Below are 15,413 nucleotides of genomic sequence, written 5' to 3'. Positions count from 1 at the left end.
AACTAATTATTAAGACCTGTTTACAAATCTTCAAACATGTGAAAAACTGATATGAATAATTATTATTAAACACTTTACAGTTAGTTGAGAATGTTTCTTTGCATGCTGTAGTTCTCTGAAGGTTGTTTGTTTCTTGCTTTTAATTCCCTTGTGAAGAGAAGAAGTGTTCTTTAAAACTCACAAAATGAAACAAGGCCTTCAACTGTCAGACTATCAATTCCACAGACGTTTACCTTTTTGAGAGCACTGTTCACGGCGTTGTTGAAAATTTCTTTTGTCAGAGAAGCTACAGCCATTTTGTTGATAGACGAGTGTAAACATTAGAGCGCAGGGTGCTTAATAAGTCAGCAATTTTCTACAACTACTGTGGATGAGCGGTAAATCAAAGAAAGTCGAGGCAGTTAGCAAGGAGCCCCTTCCTCCTCCCAATTTTTCTAGGAAGATCGAAGGGATCTCTGCTCGCAGGGTAAAGGTACATAAGCGTTATTTTAAAGGTGAAGTGTCACCGGGATTTGGTTCCCATTTCTGTTCCTGTTTTGCTACTCAGTAAAAATGTTGCATACAACTGAGGGGTGGTCTATTTATATGAATGATAAATTTTAGAGAGGAGGGGGGGGGGGGGCGAAGAAAGGGAGGGAGCCTGTGGACATTCTTTTGATGCCGCCGTTCCACCCCCTTTTAATTAACCATTCATCATTCCGCTCCAATGAGTCGGAATATCAATAATATTTGCCAATAACATCATTCATTGGGGAAATACAGCGAGAATGAAAGCTCATAAATTTGTAGATTCTGCGAAAAAAAAAATTTAAGATGTGACGAAATTCTTAAATGCAAAAGAGTGCCAGTAGTTTCTTTTTTCGACTCTTTAGAAATTGCTTGTTAGTCCTGGGCAACAAACTCCAAAAGATTCGCCGACCGTACGATCACTGACTGATGAATCATCTTCAGTGAAGACTTCTTCCTCCCTAGCGCCAATTGCAAACGCTTTGAGGTCTAAGTTTAAGATAGCTCCTTAACCTTGTCCTTCACTATTAACACCAACGGCATGACAATTACAACCATAGAACACTCAAACTTCCACATTTCTTTTAACATCAAAGGAAGCAACTGGGAGATCAAACTTTTGTTGAAACCAGTCAGTAAACATTCCAACATATCCTTTTGTTTTTTGTTTCCGGTAAGCGACCACCCAACATAAGTTTAATTTTTAATGACGCTACCCCGGACTGCTGACAGATAATAACAGTTTACAGACAGAGAAGATGGCTATAATTTGATCTGTAGGTAAACGGGAATTGTTACAGTGATCTGTTCCAACATGTTATACAAAGTTTCATCAGAAGAATGAATAGATTGTCCAGGTGCTATTCGATGTGAAATATGCCAGTGCTTTCAATCTTTTTCTTAAGCCATGAATAGAAATGTCATTGTCTCCGTAGAAAATGTTATTATTTGCCTAATTTTAGCTGATACGGTAGCAGTTTATGTAATAAATTAATCAATCCAGTATTAGGCTTATTTTGTTGGTCTTTCCCGTAAGCGACCACCTCCCGTAAGCGACCACTTTGTCGTCCCCCAAGAGTAGTCGCTTACGAGAGAGTTGACTGTACGTGCACAAATAGATAGCTACAACATTTGGACATGATCAAATTACCTTTCATTTAAGCTTACTTCTTGTTCATCAAACTCAGAGCCATATCCTCCAACATATTGAACCTTCAAGAAAAATAAATTCCATAATATGTTAAGTCGCACAGAAACTCATACACATGACACAGATTTTGGTACCTCTGTCATTCCCTCTGCTAAATGTCGTTTTCCGCTCGCCATATTGTTTTTCCTGCAATAACTGCCGACCGCTGACCTTCTGCTTAGTCAACCTCGTTCCCAGGGCTCGTCGTGGCCACCCCGCGGACGAGCAGGGTTTGGAACATTACCCACCATGGCATGAACCACCGTGGGATGAACCACCGTGGCATGAACCACCGTGACGTGAACCACCATGGCATGAACCACCGTGGGATGAACCACCATGGCATGAACCACCGTCGCATGAACCACCATGGCATGAACCACCATGGCATGAACCACCGTGGGATGAACCACCGTGGCATGAACCACCATGGCATGAACCACCGTGGCATGAACCACCATGGCATGAACCACCGTGCCATGAACCACCATGGCATGAACCACCATGGCATGAACCACCGTGGCATGAACCACCATGGCATGAACCACCGTGGGATGAACCACCATGGCATTAACCACCATGGCATGAACCACCATGGCATGGACCGCTGACCATGGCATGAACCAGCGTGACACGAACAACAATGAGCTTATGTCACGCTGGTTCATCTCATATGAGAGGAACCAGCGTGACATGAACCACCGTGGGATTAAATATCGTGACATTAATTACCGTGGGATTAAATACCGTGACATAAATTACTGTGGGATTAAATACCGTGACATGAACTAGCGTGGTATTAAATACCATTACGTGAACTAGCGTGGGATTAAGAACTACCGTGGTATACCCTACTGTGACATGAACCGTGGGACGCAAACTACTCAAACTTTGATTTCAACTTTTATTTCTCTTAGTTAACCGCTTCGCTAAGAACCCTTGCAGGTCTTGGAGTACTGTAGATAAATACTTCCCCATATTTTCATTAAGCCATCAAAATAGCCGAGTCAGTTTACTCTACATGAAATGAACTCAACCATTTATATACTAGCCTGCGAGAGCAGATGCCTTTCTGGTTTTTGTTTCACCCTACGCGAAATCCGGAAATGCCGTCTGCTCTCGCAAGCTATTAATTCAGTTCCAATCTCAGTAAACGTTTAATTAATCATTTTAGTCATTTTATTTTAATCATTTTCTCTCATTTTAATGCATTAACCTAATACGTACCGGAATCTTTCCTCGGCCGAAAAAGTGCGACTTGTCGTTACTCTCTTCTCAGTTTATTCAGGGAAAAGGTTCAAATTAGTACGGCATGATCACTAGACGTAAAGTTAGATTCGTTCTCGTTTACTATGCTTTTCAAGGATAATAACCTCCCAGTTTATCTAAATGACCATGAAACTGCATGAGAAAAATGCATACAGAATTAAGAATTACATACAAGTTATATGCTAATCTTGAGTCTAAAATATAGTCCTAATGCTTTTCAAGCAAGGAAATAGTGGGGAGACAATTGTCAGTGTAAAAAGGAAAGAAGATAGGCCTGCGCGACTCCCACTCGCGTGTTTTTAGCCATGTTCCGGTTATAGTTTTGCTATAAAAACGAGTATGTCTCTCAGGGAAAGCCCTCTCTTGTATTAGCGGTGCCGCTCCCTGTAAATTTAAGTTTAATTTTAAATTTAATGTAAGTCTAAGGCTTAATCAAAACACAGGAGGAAAATGGTACGCTCCCGCAACATAAACACAAACCTCACAGTTACAGAGCGGAGCGGAGCAATAACAAAAAACACAACTGTAACTAAAGCGGCATTTAGCCCTCAAATTAACGCATTGTACAGCTTTTTTAAAAAGAAGCCTTAATGCTAAAGAAAGGTTTAGAGCCAAATAACCGTGGCAAGTAACACAACATCTTGCCACAAAAGCCGGGCCCGGCAATACAAAAGCTGCAAGATAATGATTATTACACGGTTCAAATCCTATCCTTACAATTACAAAGATAAAAAGAGAGGCTATACTGTCGCAAGACACACTGAAATGAGCCATACGAAGCCTGAACCAATTGCCACAAACGGCATAAGAACGACAGTCGCTAAACTGAAACAACAAGAGGTCAAATAGATAGAGCACATGCACAAAACCCAGGCATGACCTTTGAGATCAAAATACAAAACATGCGACATTAGCAAATGGCTTTGTTCAGTGACTATCACGCAAATCCTCCAAACCATAAACGGCATTTAATAAGAAGAAAATGAAGCTCTAAAAGAAAATTTTGCAGGGAGTACCGCTCATACAAGAGAGGGCTTTCCCTGAAAGACATACTCGTTATAGCAAAGCTATTACTGAACATGGCTAAAAACACGCGAGTGGGAGTCGCGCAGGCCTATCTTCTTTCCTTTTTGCACTGAGCCCGCAAAACGTAGCTAAACTTTAATATGAGCCCTCGTTTTAGTTTCGGCCTTCCATGCCAAATCACAAAACAGTCTGAATATACCACTGTCGTCCGATTTACCCAATAAAATTGTCATCGTATGAAATTTTTAAAATTTCTATTAGTTGCATGAACCATTTTATAAAAGTAATAAAAAAGAATGGTGTAGCATTGCGCTATTTTCGATTGAGTGATACAGTCATTCCACTACTTTAGCTAAACGACCTGTGTGCAGCTACATAATAGTTGTTTTATTTTTTCAGTACTAGTTGCGAAAGTGACTGTTTACTGTGTGGTGAAGCATGCACCAAAGCACATGCATGCATGGCAAGTTACATTTGTCACTCAATTGAAATTGAAAACCGCCCCGATTAAAAGAAATACAGTCGAACCTCCCTTTACGACCACCTCTCGTAAGCGTCCACCTCTCATTAGCGACCACTTTTCCAAAATACGAAACGTTTTCGAGTCAAATCACTATAGATGGAACCCTTCGTAGGCGACCACCTCTCGTAAACGACCACTTTTAGAGATGATTGTTTATAATTTTCAATTGATTTTAACCTCCCGTAGGCGACCACTTTACGCGCAATCTGCTGTATCTCTCACGGGCGGAAATCGAAAAATCTGTCGTTGTAACATATTGGCTGCATCATTACAGCAGACGCCGTAAACGATAAATCTCACAGTCGGTGCTATCGGAAGTGTTTTCCGATATAGCTTAGCATTGAAACAATTGATAAAATACACATGCACTATACTTCACACTGAAATGACATATAATCCATACATTTCCCTGTATTTTTTCCCGCGAACCATTTTTAGTAGCAGTTCACGCCTGGCTCGCTATACAGACAATTCAGACAAATGTATGGAAATTTCAAAACACGGCTGGACGCTTTCTGGCACAACTACATCCCTCCAATTTTTTTCTTAAAATCCTTTTCCTAGTGCCAAAAGTTTCCAATCCATGAATTTTTCAGAAGCGATGTTTAATGAAAATTATTTGACATCCGGGATTTCCATACAAACACTGTTATTTCAAGCCTGTTTGCCTACTCGTCAAAATGGCGTCGAAAACCGTGATAAGGCCTATTACCATATGTAAATTACCCGAGATTTAGACCCCCTGTGGTCTGACCTCTGGTAAGCGACCACCTCCCGTAAGCGACCACATATCCTTGACATTATGGGTAGTCGCTCATGGGAGGTTCTACTGTAGGACTCAATAGCAGATGATTTCATTCTTCCTCCTCCTCATCAAAGCGACGCAAGATTTCGCCAGTGACAAAGGCTAAACAATTAGCTGCCATTTTTGTCGTCTGCCCTGTACCCTCCCTTCTGTTCCACCCCAGATGCGTTGGAAAGCGTCTGATAAGATCTTCCTCTAAAGCATTTGCTAGAACTTCCGAAGCACTCAACCGTGCATTTATATTCTGCTGAAAGCTGTTATCACTTTTCGTCTTTGTAGTTACATCCAGGAAAGCAGCCAGTCCCTTTCCGCCACCTCGGCCGAGATCCTTTGCAACGCCCTTGCTTTCTTTCACTGCCTTGTTAATGATGGATTGGAGTTCCCCTTTCTTTTCCAATTCATCTAGCATGGTTTTCACCTTCCTTTTCGCCACTTCCTCCTCCTCCTCCTCTTCTGTTTCATCGGTATCAAAACTGCGGTGACCGAATCACAGTAAGTAACGTGTTTTCTCACTATTACTGCTGCTACTACTACCACTACCACTACCACTACCACTACTACTACTACTACTACTACTACTACTACTACTGCTACTACTACTAATAATAATAATAATAGTAATAATAATAATAAATATCGATTTTGCTCCGAATATTTTAATAAAGTTTAATATTATTATTTTTTTAAAATATAATAATAATAATAATAATAATAATAATAATAATAATAATAATAATACATCGTTTATTTCATTTGCTAAGGAAAAAAAATATCACTTTATAGACAAGTCAGGATAAACAAATTGGTGTCAATGTACTGCATGTTATGGAAGTGAATGTTATTCAATCGCTTACCGAGTTTCTTCTCTCTTTATGGCCTTTGGCTTGTACGCCAATTCAAACTCCGATGATCTGTATTTCCTCTGTGTAAATAATTCCAACGTTGAACAAAAATTAGTTGTTGTCACTTACAGATAACAACATGAAGAATCTCATCCTAATCAGGACGTGTCAAATTACCTTGATTTGAGATCGACGTCTTAACGTCATTCCGTCCTGTTTTAGTTCGTCTCTTTCTGACTGATTCGTCATGATTTCCACATCAACACTTTCCTCTTGAAACTCTGGATCTTGCTGTTCACTAGTTGTCTCCCTTTCACTATTTCTTGGCTTTGTGTCCTTTCCCTCAAATTTGTTTTCTTGTTTCCTGACATATTGAAAAAGTAATGATCAAAACAGTGCAATGAAAATTCATGATTTCAAGGACATGCGATTTATAGTTGCTCTTATCCATTAAAAAAAAACTCCTTAGCAGACGAGTAAGGGGCCAGTATACTTGAAAAGGTTTTAGAATAAAGGATAACAGGAAAAAATCCCTTTTTACTCCTTTTCAATAACTTTTCTTTCTTTACTGAAATCTACAAAAAAGTGGCTTGATCATTTTGAGAAGAGTGTGCTTTCATTTAAAATGTAACCAGATTCGATCTAGGTCCATTAAAGGCAATAGCAAAATGATCGCGGTAAAACGCTTACCGATAGAGGTCGATAATCTCTTCACATTTCAAGATGTTGCGCATTTTCAGTTCCCTCATGTTGCTGAACATACTCATCTAGAAGAATTAGTAAAAAAATTATTATTTTCACATCCAGCGCTATACTTCACAACAACACTTCACTACTACGCCTAAGAGAGAGAAATATGGCACTCAACTTACTTTACAAAACTGGACATCACTATCCTCACAGAAACATTGCGCCATCTGTCAACAAAATTAGGTCAACAAGAGATGGATATGTACAAGGAAATTAAATAAGCGTTATATCTAATTACACTGATCAAAATGAAGAATGCTTAAAGGGGAAGTATCACGAAAATTTGCTGTCATTTCAAAACCCAAAAATGTTTGACTGTTAGCAGAAACAACAAAATAATTGTCAAGTTTGTTAAAAATTATCACCCCAGTACGATAAAACTGTCGATTAGTGCCTCTGGCTAGAGACAGGGTAGGCCAGTTACCTAGCAAGCCGCTACTCGGTACGAGATCTGTTGATCTCCTTTCCTTTTTCAACTGGGATAATGATGCAGTGAGAAGGGATAAACGGCTTCCCCTTATAATATTAGACACATTTCACAAAAATGTGTCTAAATATGTTATCGGTCTGTTCCCGATCAGCAGTAACAGAAACTCCTAAGATTTCGTCTTAGAGAAAATATTTCAGTTTAATATATACAAAGGTTCATACAATTCTCTCCCTCTGTATTTAAAGACTGCAGAATCAAAACTATTACGTGAAAAGAACCGATCAAACGCCGTCAGACCGTCCCTTGATACCTAAAAAGCTGTGGATGTCATTTGTGTCCTTTGACGCAGGAGTGTATTTTGTACGTACACATACAATAGGATGTTTTGTATTTGAGACGTAAATATTGTATCGCCTATTTATCTACATACAAAAAAGTTATAACTAGTTTATTGACAGTCACTCAATAATTTTATACCCATGGTATTAGAAGTTATTGTATGATCTTTTAGTTGATTAGTTGTTATGATTAGTTATTCTAGTAGATATCACTAAACCTTTATTGTAATTAACAAGACCAATACCTCCCTTTAGAGTGTAAGGCGTAATAAAGATGTACTGTTAGCCGTTACTGTTACTCACTCACTCACTCACTCACCCACTCACTCAACCCGTCCCCCAACCCGGAGGCTAAACCGTCTCTTTAAACAGTATGTGATCCTGAGTAGCTAATCCTGTTCTGTAAAATAAATCGTAGTGTTCACTTTTAAATTTGTGTCTGGGGATAAGATAGAATATATGCAACATTCATAGAGTAATTAAAACCAAAAAATGTGATTTTAATCTTATCACTTGTCAGATGATGACAACAGAAGCTAATTAGGGTGTCTGGCCTTCGCGATGACCCCCAAGGTTTCTTTTACTTGAGATCCATGGAACGCAAAAATATGTTGAAATATTATTTATGTGAAGATTCTAATCCAAAACAGAACATGTTAATGCTAACGAGAAATTTAACGGAACCGTTTTAGTCAAAGCATGTTGTTAAACCTCAGAGTGAAGCCCTCTTGAAATGGGAGACTTTTCTTAATTTTGAACAATCAGTGATTATCTTTCATGCAAGGCTTGTGAAACACACAGGAGTCACCTTGAACCGTTCAAGGTAGAACGGCATTGTTTAAATGCGGCAAAGCACTTACCGTCATCTCATGGGGCTCTGTTTAAAACAAGAGAGGATCTCTCCCAGCTGAGTTCACCGCCAATTCAAGATTTGCAACGTTTGTACAAACAGACTATCAGGAGGACTATCAGATAAAATTCCCCACTAAACCTCACGTGAGATATGTATTTCGTAATTTTTATGTGTTATTCCCCGTGTTTAAGAACCGTAAACTTAAAGATTTATTGATAGCTTAATCCGTAAAATTAATAGGAAATTGTGGTGCCCAGTCCTCTGGTTCATGTGGCGGTGGTTTTGTGGTTCATCCTACGGTGGTTTAGCCTCCCACGCAGTCGTTTTTAGCGAGTCCCCTAAAAACGACTGCGGGGGAGGCTAACGGTGGTTCATCCCATGGTGGTTCATGTCACGGTGGTTCATGCTGCGGTGGGTGAACGTTGCAACCTTATATGGAACCTTATATGGAGCGGACCGCCCTGGGGACGGGGGACGAGGTTGCTGCTTACCCGCTGTCGGCACGTAAGTCGGCAACACTAAGGCGGGGGTCTACATGAAAGCCGTTTTCACGCCGCTTAAAATCGGTTTAACCGAAATATCTCGTTCGCGTTTCTATGCTCATTAAACAAATCAATGTTTTGGGGTGTTTTGTAAATTTTTGACTGATTTTTAGGTATATTTGGGAGGAGATAGTTGTTCTCAAAAGAGTAGTAAAATTAAGAGAAATAAAAAATATCGAAGATTTAGCGAAGTTTTACAATTAAAATTTGTAGTTAATAATTAATAGACAGATACCAAGTTAGTCCACTAGCAACCTGGGGTGCTCTTGCGTGGGTGTCAACTGTCTGTTAGTGTTCCAAAAATCATTTTCTTTCTTCTATCCCTTCCTAACAAACCTCTCAAAATTTCATCCAAATTCATGTGTACCCCTACCTTAAGCCAGTAAGCCCGGGCTTACAAACTTTTTGTTGTTTATTTATTATGCAAATATTTTTATAATTATTTCATAGAACTAGTTCAGGAACTACTTTCTTAGGTGATTTTGTGGTGGGAAGGTAAAAAAAACAAAAACAAAAACAAACATTATGTTAAGCACTGTAAAAACCATAGCGTTTTACGTTTGACTGTACAGCAAAAGCGACTGCTGGCCTCAGGAGTCTCTTGATCAGGCCCCAGTTGTTCAAAGGGCATATAACTGGATCCAGCGGATAACTCGCTATCCAACGGATAAAATGTATTGCTTGGAGAACATTTTATCCACCGGATAGCGATTTATCCACTGGATAGAGTTATCCGCTCTTTGAGCAAACGGGACCAGAATGCCCAAGTCAGAGAAGAGATGGATAGACGTGCAAAGCTACGAACTTTGTGCAAGAGGAGATGGGCGAGTAGGGCTGATGCTTTATTTACCTTCCGTGCAGCGTTCCAAGTCGTAGTACTAGTTCAGGCGCTCGAGATCTTGTCCTAGTATGAACAGGGCCGTACCTACAATCTTAGACGGATTAAAATGAAAAATTCAACACCCCATCCCCCCAAAATCAATGTGAATTCGTGCGCAAAGCAAAACGCACCATTTTTCCATCATTGAAATAGGGGGGAGGGCTGGTCTTAATTTTTCATTTGATCTGTCCAAGATTGTCAGTCGGGTTTAAAGGGAAACAAGGGTCTAGAAAAATTTTACCTTAAATGAAAGTCCATGTTCCCAGGATTTGAAAACTGGTTTTCGTTTGGTTAAGCGCCTTCCTGAATTTTTGCTAGAGGTCTTTGAAATCGCGCATAATTGCCGCGTTAGAGATCATACGGCCGCCATCTTGGAAGTCGAAAACGACAGCGAGGCTATGACGTAGCATTAGACAAGACATGTTTCGTAATCAGTCTGACCTTTGTGGAAAGTCGCATTGGCGAATAAGGATTTCTCTAAGGAAGAAAAAACATGGTTCATTGTCTTGCTGTTGGCTGTAACAACACCTATAAAAACACCAAAACGGTATCCTTCTACAAGCTATCTGACGACGAAGGACATAGAAAACTGTGGCTCGCTAAAATAAAGCGCGAGGATAAATTACCGAAGCCCGAGAACTGCTCTGTTTGTTCCGACCATTTCACCCCAAATGACTTCACGCGAGATCTTAAGGTACGTATTGTGTTTAACGCCTTTCTAAAAGATATGCTTACTACAGTAATTCGGCTCCCATCTTTTTCACTTTATTACAGTATATATTAAAGTGTATTGTTTGGATATGGGAAGACCTGCTCTAAAATTAATTCCATCGTATAGTATTCTGCGCAAATTTTATGTGACCATAGGTGGCAAGATTTGGTCACGAAAGAAAACATATGGCTGGTATTTTGTCGGAATATTGAGAAAGCAATTATCTACATCAGCCCTTTTTGATTTCTTACAAGGAAGAACTATTAAGCGATTGCCTTCCTTCGTTTTCCAGGATATCTAACATTAAATTTAATTCCGCGCTTGTTTCTTACCTTTATACAGGCAGAGCTTCTTGGAAGAAAGGGGAGAAAAAGGAAACCACCATTGAAGGATGAGGCTATCCCTTCCGTATTTTGCCACGCTCCAGCGGAGAAAAAGGTCCGACAAACAAGTATTGATCGAGCAAACCGTCAAAGTGAACGAGAGGTGAGTTGGAAATATACTGAGCTATTCTCTGGGCAACCTGTATGACACCGGAAATGAGAATGATATATTTTACTTTGAATTTATGTCTCTGTAGATGATTAGCTCGCTACTCGAAGAAGGAAAAGACACCACTTCAGTGATGCCAACCGTTGCAGAATTACCAGAACCAATAATTCTCGATGAAGACATAACACCCACATCCCCAGTATCCACTGGTAACGCAACCCTGACGTCGTCTTCAATATCCCATACTGTGCTAGCTGAAAATGTAAATACAGTTCAACATGACCATGACGGGAAGGAATTTATTTCTTGTGGAACTCAATGGCTTGCTGCTGATACGGGAGATGCTTTACTTCTTAAGGGCCACACGTTTTGTTGTGTACCACCGTGGAACCCGCAACCTATACCGTTTCCTCTTACCACCCATCCACTTACCTCAACACCAAAGAAATCGTCGTCCAGCCCACTACCTCCGTTTTTCGACCTCGACGATGATATCACCGCCACTGTCGTCTGTCGATGATGACGGCAACGACAGCTCTTTCCAAGTGAGCTTCGAAGAACTGGACGACATCATTGAAAGTGATGCCGAAAATCCAGTAGATTCAATGGGCAAGTACGAAAACATGTATTCAGCTCCCAAATACATTGTATTTGAGGATGAACTCCTTAAATTATTCAAGCTTTGTGCTATCTGCGGAGAAGATGTGTTGGAGAAAGGCCTAGTTAAAAGGGGTTCTGCCTTGAAAGTAACAACTTTGTGTAAGAATTCACACACACACGAGTGGAATTCACAGGCTCAAGTTAAAAGAGCGGCCGCGGGCAACCTCTTGCTTTCACGCGCTATTTTATTCACAGGGAATACGTTTTCTCGCGCATCAGAGATGGCCTCGATCGTCAATCTTGCATTTCCCGGTGAGTCGGACTATCTCCAGTATCAAAACAAGCACCTACTTCCCGTTATAAATGAGCGCTGGCAGCAAGAAAAGGCTTCCGTCCTCACTGATCTTTTGGACAGAGAGTCAGTAACTCTCCTGGGTGATGGGCGGTGCGACTCACCAGGATACAGTGCAAAATATGGGACCTATACACTGATGGACGAGGAAACTAAAAAAATTGTCGATTTCGAGGTTTCCCATGTGAAGCAAACAACAAGTTCCCAGGCAATGGAGAAACGAGGATTTCACACGTGGCTGAAATGCTTTCTGCTGTGTTGGAGTCAAGGGCCACAGGTGAAGAACCAGAGCCAGTTGCAGTGCCTGACCTACCGAAGAATATCGCTCCCGTACCCTGTCCACCCAAAGAGGAGCTGCAAGCACGCCACGCATCAAGATTTGGAAAAAACAATTTAGGTCTTCGTGTCAAAGGACATCACCTCGGCTTTCAAATAAGGAAAATTTGTTTCACGTTTTGATTTCCCCGGGACCAACGTAGCAGTTGCTTATAAACAGTGATTTGTAAAACCATTTACAGTGAGCAGCTCTTACGATACAAAAATAACGCCTTTTTATGAATTCTAGACGATAAAAGATATCTTATGTATTAATTTAATAAGGTCTCTTCCGGTTCGTGCTTAGGCTTTTTCGTTTATTTTTTTAAGAAGACACACAATACTAAGACAATATTTAGTGATTTTCTTTTATTATCCCGGCCACGATTCGTTGCCCTCGGCATCCTTAAAGCCTGTATAGTTGCCACTTTCTTCTGGGTATTCATTGCGGATTGCCGAGACAACACAAGAAGGAATCACGCGTCTATTCCCCTTTCCAAGTCTGTTGTATGTCCACCACGTGAACTGTCTGTATGCAGCCAACCTCATGCTCCTGTAAATAGTAATAATAAAATTACAAATTGATATTCCTAAAAGAGTGTAAGCCTTGAAGAATCAGAAGTATATATCTTTCAACCCCAATAACTCGCATGTACCAGTATAAATAAAACCATCGCATGGTTGGAATAATGCTTCTTCATCATGATTATATTTTTTCCCGCAGAGTAATTGACCTCTAACGCCCGGGGTGGTAGGGTCGCAAAGTTTATGGCTCCTATGATGTTAATTTCTCGTGATTGTAAATATTTAGTCTGGCAATGTACTAATTGGGTATTTCTTAGCGGGACAAAGAGTATTGCGTCCATCAAACTTACTAAACAAGGCCAGGTTTCGTCAGTATCAATAAATGCAACAAAGTACAACAGATAAACATTCGGCCAGCAAAACATACGATTTCCGGTGGCAAAGTCCAGACTGTGTTTAAAATATTATAATCTGTGCATAGCCACCCTCTCCAAGGAAATATATACCGTTCACAAAATCGAGTGAGGCATATCTATAAAGCCGATAAGAGCAATGGTGTAGTTAAATAGAAAATTATTTACGAACATCACATTTGACGTTCACTGAACACGAAAACTATTTTTGTAAACACTTACGCATTCCGTGGGGGATCTTCTAGTGGATCACTGCGCACTTGATGAAGGCCGACAAGAGCCGTCCTTAAAACATCAGCAAGGAAGCAGACAGGTCTAAAGGACTGGTGCTCTGTTATACATCTATGCGGTGTTCCTGGAAATAATGGAAACAATTATTCCACCACTAGTAATTCGCCCGTGCGCGGAGAATGCAAAGTAGTCCGATGTCTCTGTTATTAAGAAAAGGTTCATTTCCTACCTTCGAGGTCCAATCGGTCACCCAAAACATCCATCTCCTGGCAGCAAATACTTTCGACTTCTGTGGATATAACCTGGCAATTGCTGCATATACACCACTCCCGATGGCCAAGGCGCGATCAAATGGTCCGTTCTATTTCGGTTTCCTCTGTTTCGGGTTGATTTTCTGTGATGCTCATGTCAAGTTCTTCTTCTGAAGAAGAGCCGTGTTGTGGCTCAAACATAAACGGGCGTATAGCACCGTCTGAAGTGATATCTAGCTCAAGAACTGAACCGCTGTCACTTTCTTTATCACTGTTTATATCTATCCCCGCCATCTTTCAATCCTTGTCTAACGTGACGTCATAACCTCGTTTCCGTTTCACAAACAAAAATGGCTGCTCTCGAGACAAAAATGTCAATTTTCTTTCTCAGATTTATCGAGTAAGATATTGGTAACAGTGCAAATCAATGCTATTCTCTGTTAGTACATTGCATGAGGTTTCGTCTTAGGTAAAATTTTTCTAGACAACGTGACAAAACAAACCGAGTGACTATTTAGTAGATTATTTGTCAACACATTTATAAGGCTATATCAACTGTGCCTGACGCAGTCACGCGCGTCATAGCTTGAAGGCAGTATCTATGTTCAGTTATTACAAAAGCGATATTTTGGTAACAGAGACAGTTTTAGAACTTTAAATTCACCAGATCAAATAAAAACAAGATGAAATAGGACATGTGTTCAGCGCGAGTACTGCGTACAGTGTGCTGAACGTAGATGTTACCTCTGGTTCGAGCCCCACTTGTCCTCGTCATAATATATATATATTTTATATCTTTTCTAGAGTTTTCTTTTTTTCTTTTTTCTTTCTTTATTTTTCCACCAGTCTAGTCAACAGCTGCCAGCTAGTTGACTAACACTTTCTTTTAAATACAATACTTATGTGATGTTTTCATTTCCACACGGGACCACTGTTTTCGCGTGGTTGAGTTTCTTTCTGCTAGATTTAGTTTAAAAAGTGTGATTGCAGGTTGCATCATATAGTATTTGACCTATGAAGCTACTGGTAACGTCAGTGTGAACGTTGGACAATCTTGGACAGATTAAAATGAGAAATTAAACACCCCCTCCCCCAAAATTAATGATGAATTCGTGCGCAAAGCAAAACGCGTCATTTTTCCATTATTGAAATGGGGGGAGGGCTGGTCTTAATTTTTCATTTGATGTGTCCAAGATTGTAGCATTTTTTGTCTGGCTGGGGCAAACTCCGCACACCCCTCACCCCTTACCGTATGCAGACAACGGGGTTTCTAGTTGGACGTTTCGTTTTCACCCCTACACAATGACAGAAAGTTGCCTCTAAGACCTTTAAAGAAAACAAAACACACTGATGCTTTTTGCCAGTCTTAAATTGTCATGACTTATTATGGCATAAACACCTTGTTTAGCTTGAAGCAAACATTTTTTCTCATTTAATGGTAAATTTAAAACACAGTCGATGCACTGCTGTAAACAAAAGGAGGAAATCACAGCTCTCACAATTCAAATGCACTATAACAGTAGAACGAAGCATTTGCAAAAACATAGCCGTGATTTAAGTACAAAGCA

General features: G+C 40.2%; 5 protein-coding genes across 11 annotated transcripts in view; 2 read left to right on the top strand and 3 right to left on the bottom strand.

The window, feature by feature from the left end:
• LOC146453335 (protein FRA10AC1 homolog) overlaps positions 1-1,874 on the bottom strand; it is a 68,245-nt gene extending 66,371 nt beyond the window's left edge. For 5 of the 6 annotated variants that reach the window (XR_014859519.1, XR_014859518.1, XM_085096718.1 and 2 more), the window contains exons 1-2: positions 1,792-1,874; positions 1,658-1,719 (exon numbers count right to left, since the gene is read on the bottom strand). Coding sequence is in view for 3 of the 6 variants with exons in the window: in XM_085096718.1 (XP_084952844.1) it covers positions 1,658-1,719; positions 1,792-1,833 (104 nt within the window). In the remaining 3 variants the exon portion in view is untranslated. The remainder of the gene's footprint in view (positions 1-1,657; positions 1,720-1,791) is intronic. The other variant, XM_085096720.1, reaches the window with a different exon arrangement.
• Positions 1,875-2,577: 703 nt separating this feature from the next.
• On the bottom strand, positions 2,578-7,393 carry LOC146453334 (uncharacterized). Of its 2 annotated transcripts, XR_014859520.1 has the most exons (6): positions 7,034-7,393; positions 6,852-6,928; positions 6,339-6,525; positions 6,174-6,241; positions 4,635-5,792; positions 4,530-4,552 (listed from the first exon to the last, which is right to left on the bottom strand). XR_014859520.1 is itself a non-coding variant. In XM_085096721.1 (5 exons), the coding sequence occupies exons 1-5, from the start codon at positions 7,076-7,078 to the stop codon at positions 5,369-5,371; spliced, it is 801 nt and encodes a 266-aa protein (XP_084952847.1). In that variant the 5' UTR covers positions 7,079-7,393; the 3' UTR covers positions 2,578-5,368. The 2 variants fall into 2 exon arrangements, 1 of the variants encoding a protein (XP_084952847.1); XM_085096721.1 differs by having other exon boundaries at positions 2,578-5,792.
• Positions 7,394-10,175: 2,782 nt separating this feature from the next.
• On the top strand, positions 10,176-11,678 carry LOC146453333 (uncharacterized). Its single transcript, XM_085096739.1, has 3 exons — positions 10,176-10,648; positions 11,009-11,152; positions 11,247-11,678. The coding sequence occupies exons 1-3, from the start codon at positions 10,448-10,450 to the stop codon at positions 11,676-11,678; spliced, it is 777 nt and encodes a 258-aa protein (XP_084952865.1). The 5' UTR covers positions 10,176-10,447.
• A 58-nt stretch (positions 11,679-11,736) lies between these two features.
• Positions 11,737-12,509, top strand: LOC146453332 (uncharacterized). The gene has a single exon (XM_085096728.1). The coding sequence runs from the start codon at positions 11,764-11,766 to the stop codon at positions 12,505-12,507; it is 744 nt and encodes a 247-aa protein (XP_084952854.1). The 5' UTR covers positions 11,737-11,763; the 3' UTR covers positions 12,508-12,509.
• A 10-nt stretch (positions 12,510-12,519) lies between these two features.
• On the bottom strand, positions 12,520-14,131 carry LOC146453331 (P2X purinoceptor 7-like). Its single transcript, XM_085096729.1, has 3 exons — positions 13,824-14,131; positions 13,586-13,718; positions 12,520-12,978 (listed from the first exon to the last, which is right to left on the bottom strand). Exons 1-3 carry the CDS (start codon positions 13,855-13,857, stop codon positions 12,798-12,800), a joined length of 348 nt encoding a protein of 115 aa, XP_084952855.1. The 5' UTR covers positions 13,858-14,131; the 3' UTR covers positions 12,520-12,797.
• Between the last annotated feature and the right edge of the window lie 1,282 nt (positions 14,132-15,413).

The sequence above is a fragment of the Pavona decussata genome, unplaced genomic scaffold (assembly GCF_977016875.1).
Source record: "Pavona decussata unplaced genomic scaffold, jaPavDecu1.1 SCAFFOLD_336, whole genome shotgun sequence".
NCBI lineage: Eukaryota > Metazoa > Cnidaria > Anthozoa > Scleractinia > Agariciidae > Pavona > Pavona decussata.
This window is presented reverse-complemented; position numbering and strand designations above follow the sequence as displayed.

What these genes read in the sequence shown, in the direction of transcription:
- LOC146453334 (XM_085096721.1), bottom strand. Translation starts at nt 7,078, where the DNA reads ATGGCGCAATGTTTCTGTGAGGATAGTGATGTCCAGTTTTGTAAA. An exon ending in GACGTCGATCTCAAATCAAG is followed by an intron (nt 6,242 to 6,338) that starts GTAATTTGACAC and finishes TTATTTACACAG; the next exon opens with AGGAAATACAGATCATCGGA. An exon ending in ATAAAGAGAGAAGAAACTCG is followed by an intron (nt 5,793 to 6,173) that starts GTAAGCGATTGA and finishes CGGTCACCGCAG; the next exon opens with TTTTGATACCGATGAAACAG.
- LOC146453333 (XM_085096739.1), top strand. Translation starts at nt 10,448, where the DNA reads ATGGTTCATTGTCTTGCTGTTGGCTGTAACAACACCTATAAAAACACC. An exon ending in ACTTCACGCGAGATCTTAAG is followed by an intron (nt 10,649 to 11,008) that starts GTACGTATTGTG and finishes ACCTTTATACAG; the next exon opens with GCAGAGCTTCTTGGAAGAAA. An exon ending in ACCGTCAAAGTGAACGAGAG is followed by an intron (nt 11,153 to 11,246) that starts GTGAGTTGGAAA and finishes ATGTCTCTGTAG; the next exon opens with ATGATTAGCTCGCTACTCGA.
- LOC146453332 (XM_085096728.1), top strand. Translation starts at nt 11,764, where the DNA reads ATGGGCAAGTACGAAAACATGTATTCAGCTCCCAAATACATTGTATTT.
- LOC146453331 (XM_085096729.1), bottom strand. Translation starts at nt 13,857, where the DNA reads ATGGATGTTTTGGGTGACCGATTGGACCTCGAAG. An exon ending in TGACCGATTGGACCTCGAAG is followed by an intron (nt 13,719 to 13,823) that starts GTAGGAAATGAA and finishes CATTATTTCCAG; the next exon opens with GAACACCGCATAGATGTATA. An exon ending in GAAGATCCCCCACGGAATGC is followed by an intron (nt 12,979 to 13,585) that starts GTAAGTGTTTAC and finishes TACTATTTACAG; the next exon opens with GAGCATGAGGTTGGCTGCAT.